This window comes from Gossypium arboreum, chromosome 1 (genome assembly GCF_025698485.1).
Source record: "Gossypium arboreum isolate Shixiya-1 chromosome 1, ASM2569848v2, whole genome shotgun sequence".
Taxonomy (NCBI): domain Eukaryota; kingdom Viridiplantae; phylum Streptophyta; class Magnoliopsida; order Malvales; family Malvaceae; genus Gossypium; species Gossypium arboreum.
This window is the reverse complement of record NC_069070.1, coordinates 14,405,276-14,415,820: the sequence shown is the minus strand read 5'-3', so window position 1 is coordinate 14,415,820 and position 10,545 is coordinate 14,405,276. Positions and strand designations below refer to the sequence as shown.

At 32.6% G+C, this 10,545-nt stretch overlaps 1 protein-coding gene across 1 annotated transcript; it reads left to right on the top strand.

The window, feature by feature from the left end:
- The first annotated feature begins 201 nt into the window (after window positions 1-201).
- LOC108481550 (trehalose-phosphate phosphatase A-like) lies at window positions 202-5,223 on the top strand. Its single transcript, XM_017784668.2, has 14 exons — window positions 202-538; window positions 625-731; window positions 2,371-2,421; window positions 2,513-2,991; window positions 3,085-3,225; window positions 3,303-3,374; window positions 3,483-3,605; window positions 3,708-3,764; window positions 3,845-3,946; window positions 4,084-4,161; window positions 4,250-4,319; window positions 4,409-4,479; window positions 4,555-4,647; window positions 4,813-5,223. The coding sequence occupies exons 4-14, from the start codon at window positions 2,722-2,724 to the stop codon at window positions 4,864-4,866; spliced, it is 1,131 nt and encodes a 376-aa protein (XP_017640157.1). The 5' UTR covers window positions 202-538; window positions 625-731; window positions 2,371-2,421; window positions 2,513-2,721; the 3' UTR covers window positions 4,867-5,223.
- Window positions 5,224-10,545: the final 5,322 nt, after the last annotated feature.

The window sequence follows — 10,545 nt, the reverse complement described above, 5'->3', positions numbered from 1 at the left end:
TTCGGGTACAGTTTTAGTTAGTAGCATATACTTTTACTTATAAATTTATTTTTGATTGAACCAAATGAATTAATTTTAGAATTATAAACACAAACACAAGCAGATATTAATTAATATGATAGGGATTAAATCAACGACCCATTACCGACCAACGACCACTTCGTCATAACTGAAAGTGACGACGCACTCACACATGGCTAAGGCCCATCTTGTTACAGGTCTCAGCAATGCCTTCAACTTACCGAATTATATTAACCAATAAATCATAGAAATCGCTGGTGAAGTTTACATAGAAAGGAGAGTATAGAAATTCCAAATTGAAGGTGTTTTCTTATGTTTCCTGATTCAACAACCGGGATTTTGATTTGCAATTCACATTTTGTCTCTATAAATAGACAAAAGCTATAAAAAGTTGTTTCCTTCACGTTCTCTGCGATTTCTTCTCCTGTTCAGGTGATTATAAATTTATGATATTCTCCTTCTCCTTCTCTCTCGTCAACTCACGTTTTATTTGCTTCTTTTTTGGCCGGCGAGAAAGGTAAAATCAAGGCTCTCATTTAGTTTACTTCATTACGACGTCGTCAATTTCTTTAACTCAGGCTTTCTTTACATTTCTTGAACAAGGAAATGGCGCATTAAACGTTTTTGTTGATTAGCTTTTCTCTCTTTTCAACTTCTCTATTTCGCGGCGTGCGTTTGGCTTCATTTCTTCGTTGCTGTGTGATTTCCAGGTTTCTCAGCTTGGTGCACGGTTTTATTTTATGATTCTGTTTCGATCCTTGTTTTGCTTTTCTATGTAATGTCGTCCCGTTGATTGGCTCTTTTAAGTTATCGCCACTAATAATCTCTGCTCTTTCGAGTTTTTAAACAAATGTGGCATTTTTATAATTCAAGACTTTATGTGGACGTCATAAATTTCAATCAAGTTCCTTTCCTTTCTTTTTCTTTAAAAAATGTACGGTTTTTTTCTTTTTCTTTTTTTGTCAAAACCAATTTCCTTATATATATATATATATATATATATATATATGGGTGGTTTTCTTGTTTTCTTTGAATAGATATATACATTTTCTTTTGTTTGGGTCAGATGTTTGCATGATTGGTTAGCTCAGTTTATTTTACTGCAAACAAATGCTGCCAATGTCTATTCCAATTTGCCCTTATACTTGTGTTTGGTTGTGCTGATGTAATATTCCCTTTCTTTTCTTTTTCTTTTTATGTATCTATTGTCAACCTCTCCCATTGCTATTATATGAATGTGATTATTTTCAATAGTTGAATCTTCAAATCTTCCAAAAAAATAGAACGGCTCCGTCCATGTCTTATCTGGTACTCATTGATGGGAAACATAAGCATGGTGGAAATTGTTTTCCAATAATGCTTTAGTTCAATTACTGATTTCTAACGTTCTTGGGTCCATTGTGTTTTAGTTGTTTTTCCCATACCCGTTCTGTTTGGTTGCGTTTTACGTGTTTTCGCTCTCCACTATGTGGGGTATTAATGGCTTTTTCATCAACACAACCACCATTTCCTTATTTTTTCTATACCAATTATGCCAATTTCATTTTATGAATGGATGCTGCCGTTTCGATTTTCCTTTTGTATATATTCAGGCTTTGCTACATTTTTGCTTGCTTAGTTTGACTCTGATGTAGGTGATCGTTAATTTTTTTCTCCGGATTTTAATTTTGTGTAATTTCCTGGTGGTGATATCCCATTTCATGATGTCATCGATATCGAATCATGTATGTTTGTTATTTCGTTTGAACTTTATCAAATATCTGTGCCGTTAACATGGCAATGTTGGCTTGTATAGTGATGTTTTCTGCATTCATGGGATTGTAAGCACCAATTCATGTATCAAATATTGGATTATGTGATGCATGTAGGCAATCGATGTTTTGAAAATTATATAAAGTCGGTGGTGTTTTTCAAGGCAAAAAATATTAAACTGCGTAGTGCTAGAATTAGATAAATCACTAGGATTGATTGGATAAGACATTTCATTGGAAACAATGTCCCTTGAATCATAAGAATTAAGGTCTACCTAAATGTATACATGTTTTATCATGATGTTTCAGCGGTATGCACTTCAACCAAAAATATCACAACAGCTTTCAACAGATTCGTATACATATATTTGACTCCATTGGGGTCACAAGATTTCTTTCTCCCTGTGAATCTTTTGCCCCACTTATGTTTTTATGAAATTCATTGGTTGGTGAGGCATATTTCATACCGCCTGTTCATCATTTTGTGTAGTTTTTATAATTTTCTTTTTGTTTTACTGGTCACTGTTTCATTCTCACTCCTTACAGATGTTACTCCAGACATGAATCTTAACATACCTCTTATTCCTATAATATGCAGATCTTGTTTACGCACACCGATTATAGCTGAGTAACCTAGAGAGATGAACAGGTTCAATTCAGATAAGAATATCTTTTGAAAAAAAAAATGATACGAACTTGAGCGTCATTGTGTCAATTCTAACATTTCCTTTTGATATCAGTATTCAGGACTTGTGTGCTGGATGGACTGCTTGCCGAACAACAGTGATAATAAAACATTGAAGAGGTGGTTTTTTATTAATAGAAGTGTTGGCTGAAAAGGGTTGTTGAGATTGAACATTGAAATTTGTTTCTTTGCACTTGAGTGGATTGTTTGTTAAAGGAATCTAATAGCTTTTACAGTTTAAGTAGTGATAGGAGGCTGGATTCAATGGACTTGAAATCCAACCACACTGCTCTTGTTCTTGGTGATCCTGCACCACTAAATCGAGTATCTTCCGGTCTGTTGCCATACTCAGGAGCAACTTTCTCTCAGAATCTATTTCTAACTGTTCCTACGATGAAAGCTGGAATTCTTGATATTCGTGCCAGCAATTGTCTGGATTCTATGGAATCCTCATCCCCTCCTGATAAGAAATCTAGGGATTTCAATAATGACCTTGAATCTACTGATACAGATGTTGCATATCGTGCATGGCTGGTAGTAGATTTTCTTTGCTTATCTGACTTTATTTTTGATACAATCAGAGGGGTTATTAATCTACTCTACGTACTCTTATCCTTTGCTTTGCAGCTTAAATATCCCTCTGCACTTGCATCTTTTGATCAAATTACAAATCCTGCAAAAGGCAAGAGAATAGCATTGTTTCTGGACTATGATGGGACTCTTTCACCAATTGTGGACAACCCGGATTGTGCCTTTATGTCTAATGATGTAAGAGTCGTTCTTAGTCAAGCATCTCACTTTTTCTTTCTTACTGATTACGTACTAACCGAAACGTTTTTATTTAGATGCGAGCTGCAGTAAAAAATGTGGCGGAATTCTTTCCAACTGCAATAATTAGTGGCAGAAGCCGTGACAAGGTGATTTGAAGACCATGATTTAAAATAATTTTGACACCTTCGTTGGCGCTGTTTTTCATTATATTGCCTCTTTGACAATATTTATTTTATTCGTCTTTGTTTATTCAGGTATATGAGTTTGTAGGGCTAACAGAGCTCAATTATGCTGGAAGTCATGGAATGGACATCATGGGTCCTGTTAGGCAATCTTTTGATGACCACTCTAACTGCATTAGATCTACAGATAATCAGGTTTAGGGCTATAAAATTTCTATCCTTTTTTGCACAGTCCTTGTGTTTCTTTCCTACCATCCCTTGAGTATTTTTTTTTTCATCTTTTTCTCTTTAATTTAGGGCAAAGAAGTTAATTTATTCCAGCCTGCTAGTGAATTCTTACCTATGATTGATGAGGTGTGTATCTTTCTTAAGAGTGCCATACATGCCCTGACCTTTCCCTCTCTGTTCTAACGTAGAATTCTCGTCCGTCTCAGGTTTTTAACTCACTTGTCAATAACACCAAGGATATTCGAGGAGCAAAAGTTGAAAACAATAAATTTTGTGTCTCTGTCCATTACCGAAACGTAGATGAGAAGGTGAGAGAGTAGTTGAAATTCCCTTAGCATTAGAGGCCTTTATTATTTTCTTCTGTAGTTGGTAATGGTTATGAAGAGCATTGAAGTACGTTTTCCTTACATAGTGATAAGTTAACTTGTAGGCACTTTCCTTTCAGGATTGGACAGTAGTTGCACAACGAGTCCATGATGTCATCAGAAACTACCCTCGTCTACGGTTGACTCATGGGCGGAAGGTGATCTTTAAAGACTAGGTTTCTTTTCTGTTTTGAGTTATTGAAAATATAATTCATTATTTTTCTTAAAATTATTTGCATAAATTAGGTTTTAGAGGTTCGGCCTGTGATCAACTGGGATAAGGGGAAAGCTGTTACGTTTCTTCTTGAATCACTTGGTAAGTATGTCCTTTTAACCTATTGTCATGAGTATGTAGTATTTTCTATGGTTAAAAACATGAGACGAAGAATAATAAAAACGCTTTAGGGCTTAGCAATTGTGAGGATGTGCTTCCCATTTATGTTGGAGATGACCAGACAGATGAAGATGCGTTTAAGGTAAGATATAGATGGCGAAATTCTTGAGATTTCTTTTTGTATTAATACATATAGAGAGTTTATTGGTTTATACAGGTTCTTAGAGAGGGAAATTGTGGATATGGCATTTTAGTTTCATCCGTGCCCAAGGAGAGTAATGCATTTTTTTCCCTCAAGGATCCACAAGAGGTACTTTTTGTTTTACTTTCTAGGACTAGAGATGTTTGATTGTGTTATAGATGGTCATACACATACATCAAATTTCTTCAATCGACCATAGAATGGGAAGTAAAATGCATGTGCCTCAGTTTTTTTATTCCTCTATTAATTTATTGACTCGATTGGGTTTTGAAGGTTATGGAGTTCCTCAAATCACTGGTGGTATGGAAGAAGACAAGTACCCTCTGAAACAAATAATATAGAGAAGAAGAAAATTTGTGTGATACAAACATAGAATAAGATAGCCTAAGCTATTTATGTTTTTCTTAGTTAACACCCGAATGGGAATTGCACAGAGGAACTCCATTAGTCTCCAAGACTGGTGCCTAAACTGTTTCTTTTCAATGCTGGCATGTCTTTAAGTGTATATTCCTGCCTTAACATATCTTTCTGATTGTTTCCCCTTCAGTTTTGGTCAGTCCTCCTATGGAAAACTCTAAATATTTGTTTTTTCATTCTTTTCTTCTTTGAGAAATGTTTGTATGTATAATAAACCCCGCTTGGCTTCTTCTCTATTATAATTTTACCATTTCTTTTTTGGGGTAATGCAAGTGCAAGGCACATTGAGGTTTTCTGAAAGTAGTACATGTGTTGGGTGACCCAGCTTGTAACTGGGAAGTTTAGCTGTAGTAAATCGGCTAGAAACTTCGTGTAACGTATGATGGCCGCCTTCAATCAGCTGTTTCTATTTATAAGAGTAGTGCAATTGATATTTATTTTTGGATAACAAGGTTTGGCGAGAAAAATAAAATAAAATAAACTGATTTGAATTTAGATGTTCAGACCATTTATAAAATACGAGTTAAAAATCGTGTCTCAGAATTTAATTTAATTTAATTTATAATTAATTTAATTTTTACAATGTAAAATAAACATTTTTATTTAAATAAGTGAAAATAAATTACAATATTTATATAATTTTTTATATAAGAGTGGTAAATTATTTTTTATTTACTTGAAAAATTAATATTTTAAAAGTTAGATTCTATCAAATAATGTGAAAATTATAAAATAAAGTTTATTTTATCAGAATAAATACAATACTTAAAAAATAAAATTAGTATGGAAAAAAATCCGAATAAACTAAATCATCATCAATTGTTTAAAAATAAAAAATAAAAAATAAATTCAACCCAACCCAACCCTAGCTAGAAACCAATCTCCGACCACTTATTGCAATACGATATAAGTTCATGTTTGGCTTCTTAAGTTTGCAAAATGAGGAACCCATTAAAAACACATGTTTGATTGAAAAATTAAAATATATTTTTTTGAAAAAAATTTAATTATAAATTTCATCCCTTTACTAATATTGAGAAGTTAATTTCTCCACTTTAATTTGTCAAATATCGTCATCATACTACCAAAATTTTAAGTAATTTACATTATTAATAAAAAGATTTAATTGAATAATCAACCCTTAAAACTATATTGCTTTTTTTTAATGAGGTGCTTAAACTTTTCTTTTTGTCGAATTAGGTACCTAAATTATATTTTCATAGTCTATTTGGCCCCAACCTTTATCTCCTTTAAGAACAAATTCCCTCTAGCAAATTTAAAGTCAACACTTATGCAATATTTAATTTTTCATTAATTTGTCTATTGAGTTTTAGTTTGATTGGCATGGACATTATTGCCAATGTAGGAGGACGTGGGTTTGAGTGTGTTGAAGCGTATTATCCTCTCATTTATAGGTTAGAGAGGGACTATGATCAAAACCTATAATGAAATTATTCAAAAAGAAAATCATTAATTTCATTCGAAAATTAAAAAAATTAATTAAAATTAAATTAACTAAAATTGAGTTAAATTTCATTTCGCCCTTTCTCTTGAAGCTACCATTTCAAATTTCATCTTCCCCCTTCCATATCTTAACCTAGAGCATTTTCCAAAGAAGCTGAAGGATGTTCAATATGCCTTCGAGTAAATATGGTTGTTCATATTTAATGTTTATTTGGGTTTTATATTTGCATTGAGAATTGGGTATTCATTTCATTGAAATTTGGATTTATGATTTTATCGCAAATTGTAGTTTCATTTTATTTGTTAAATTGTTTGAGGTTATAATTAATTTGTTAGTTTGTGTTGGGATTGAGTCGAGTAAATAATGAGCAAATAAAACAGAGAAGATTAAACATACAAATTTACTTGGAAAAACTCCTCAAAAGAGAATAAAAATTCATGAGCAAAGGAGACTTCACTAATAAGCAAAACTGAAAGAGTACAAGATGAAGAATCAAAATGAACCTGAACACAAAATAGAAAATTCTCACAAAATTCCTACATAACTCTCTTAATCTTTTTCTCTCCTTCTGTATTTTCTATATATAAATTCTAGTGTTACTATGGCCGTTAAATAGGCTAAAATTTGCACCTAATATGACTAGAATTATGATGGAGTAATTAGAGTTTAATTGAAAAAAGTAACCCTACTTTGTTGTAAAACACGGATGAGTTACTTGGGAAAAAGTCGAGTCATCCTAACGTCGTATTCATCCTTGTCGTGACATCGGGTCGTAGTGACGTCAGAAACCTCCTTACCTTGATGTCGTTGCCTGTTGGAGGTGTTGTGATTCTAACATCCTCACGTCGTGATATGGGTAACGGTAAATGCTTGAAAGGGTCCAAAAATGCGAGGCACACTCCACAGTTTGTTTAAAATTGGTAAATTAAAGATAAATTAGATATTTTTTGGGTTGATGATATTGAAGTAATATTATTTTTTTTTCATGTTTAATTTTTATTTGATGTAAGGGAATGGTTGTGAATTCTTTGAATGGATTAAAAAAGGATTAACGGCATGAGAATGTTGTAGTTGATGAATTGAGAGGTCAATTTCAAATGATATTAAATGAAAATCGAGAAATTCATATTAAAAACACCGAGTTGAAGAAAATGTTGAAGTTGAACCAGCTCCAAAATTTTTTGAAGGTTGACAAAAAAAAAGGACAAATTAAAAGCATAGAAGCTCATAATGGTAAAGAGTAGGAGAAAAACATTATTTTATAAGATTGTCTTTCATTGTAATAATATTTTTACTTTAATTTCTTAGATCACTGTCAATTTATGTCATGAAAAATTGTCATAAAAGTAGTTGAAAAAGAAATATATGTCATCAATTTATGTTGTTGTGTATCATTTGACTTGGTGGATTATTATTAGATGTTGTCATCAATTTATGTTGTTATCAAACTGTTATGAATTGGCCTAATTGATTATAGAGTTCCAAAAATAAATGAACTCCAAATGACAACTTTAACCGTTCATAAATGTCAATAAATAATTTAAATGAACTTTCCTTTTTCATTCCCTTGTATATGCAAATATGATAATCAAGTAATAAATGAGAAAGAAGCTTTCTGACTTCAATAAAAAATAGTTCACAAAATAAAATTGGCAAAAACACTTTTTTATTTTGTCACATATTTCCTAAATTTCTTTCAAACTTGTCAATTGTTTCTATGCACACAAAAAATTGAATCCAACAAAGACATGTGACAAACATAACAAGTTCATATAATTACAATCTCTACATAGTTGCTTTAGGGATTGTATTTATTGGAGTAAGCTTTGAGGCACTACTCAATCTATCATTTAGTTGAGATGATGGTGGATGAACCTTAAGTCATTGTAACAGGCTTAGTAGTGGTAAGAAGCAAACTGGTTGCAAGAATCTGAGTGGTTGCATGCTAGTTTAGGGCCTTAATTATTGATGCATGAGGCTTAGTAGTGGCAGGAAACAAATTGGTTGTAGGAGTTTGGGTGGTTGCTTTTTGGTTTAGGGCCTTAGTAGTTGATGCAAGAAGCTTAATAGTGGTAGGATGCTGATTGGTTGTAGGAGTTTGAGTGATTGCTTGCTGGTTTAAGGCCTCAATTGTTGCTACATGAGGCTTAGTGGTGGTAGAAGGCAAATTGGATGTAAGAATTTGAGTGGTTGCTTGTTGGCTGGTTTAAGGTCTTAACAGTGGTAGAAGGCATACTGGTTGCATGCTGAGCTTTGTTTGCCACTTCTTGCCTGGTGTGAGGTTGATTGCTCATTAATTCTTACTTAAAACAACTCAAATATTTCATAATTTAAAGCATGACAAATAGCAAGCTTATCCATTTTAAGTTGTAATATAATAGTGTTTACAATAAAATACTTGCGATAAGTACTCCCAAGATCATTCTTTCATAGAGATTGACAAGGTATTGCGATTTAATCAATTACTTCACTTCTAAGTAACTACTAACTTTCTCAACTTTTGAATTATTAGTGCAACCGACTTAAAGATCATAAGAACTAAGCTACACCACATAATACTTACATTACCTATTCGCTCTCTTTTCCATTTTAGAAAAATGTAATGAATAAAACAATGGTCAATTGGTTAATTAGTTAATAAGATCATTAATATGCATGATTCAATTCAATTGATTGCTACTCATAAGTGAGAATCTCCTCTAAGACTCATCCTAGTTTATATTTTATTATTTAATGAAATATTTGTATTTCATATATTTGAAGATGAATTACTACAGCACTGTAACACCCCTTAACCCTTATCCGTTGCCGGAATAGGGTTACAGAGCATTACCGGACATTACAGATCAATTCATAATTATTTACACATTAACATCATAATATAATTATATAGTCCCTTTATGAACCTTTGAGGTCCAAAACATGTGTTAAAAACAAATCGGGACTTAATCAGAAACTTAGAGAATTTTTCGCGAAATTTCAAAATTTTTCCTAGATGTAGGGCCCGTATGCTTGTGCTTCAGGCCTTGTCCTAACCCGTGTAACTCCCTGACTTACCTCACACAACCAAGCCACATGCCCGTGTGCTAGACCGTTTGCTTCACATGGTTGAGACACACGCCCGTGTCTCTGTTCGTGTGGTAATACTTGAGTATTTTGTTTTAAATTTTTTATAAGATGCAGGAGACACACGGCCTAATCGCACGCCTATGTGTAAGCTGTGTGTCTCACACGGTCTGGTCACACGCCTATGTGGCAGGCCGTGTGGACTCAAAATGAGCCTTATACATCAAATTTAACCAACCCTGCAAACTTAAACAACAAACAACTCAATAACCAATATTCAACCAATCCAAAACACATTCAAATGCATTTAATACATGTCAAATTAATCATTCTAATTACTTATCCAATATAATCTTAAAAATATTTCACATATAATGTTCAAACATTTCAATTAAACATCATTTACACCATTCCTAAATTTATGCCAATTTCAACCAAAAACACATCACTTAATTGCTTTAAACATGAAACATATATTCACATATATATTAAACTCATTTCATATTATAACATCATTCACAAACATTTCCCAAAATGACAAATACAACATCTTAGGTACATGTCATTTATCAAAAAGAAATATACTTCACCACTTGAGTTCGGGATCGGCTCTGGATGCTGATTCAACGTTCAAACTTTAACCTAACTTGCACACAGAAACAAACTGTACGCTGAGTATAAACCCAGTAGTATTTCTATAATCTGCATACTTATTAACAAGAATTTACAATATTTATATATATAAATACACATAACAAAAGTCATTTAAACAAATAATCAATTTCATAACATATCATTTATAACACTTTCAATTCTCATCTCTTATTATTTAAATTTCATAATTACTATTCAAATAGTTTTTCTCAATAGAATACACGTATCATCTCACTACATCCATACCCATTTTATGAACCCATTGGTTCATACGTTTCAATTCCATAACTCAATTCAATATCTCAATCCATTTCATGTTTAAAATCATTCAATGTCTTTCATATTGTAAATTTATTTATTTACCCCTATTAGTAGGGCTCAAACTTTGGTAGATACACAGATCC

Coding starts and splice junctions, on each gene's coding strand:
- LOC108481550 (XM_017784668.2), top strand. CDS start 2,722: ATGGACTTGAAATCCAACCACACTGCTCTTGTTCTTGGTGATCCTGCA. Junction 3,226..3,302: donor GTGCCTTTATGTCTAATGAT/GTAAGAGTCGTT, acceptor GTTTTTATTTAG/ATGCGAGCTGCAGTAAAAAA. Junction 4,648..4,812: donor CCCTCAAGGATCCACAAGAG/GTACTTTTTGTT, acceptor TGGGTTTTGAAG/GTTATGGAGTTCCTCAAATC.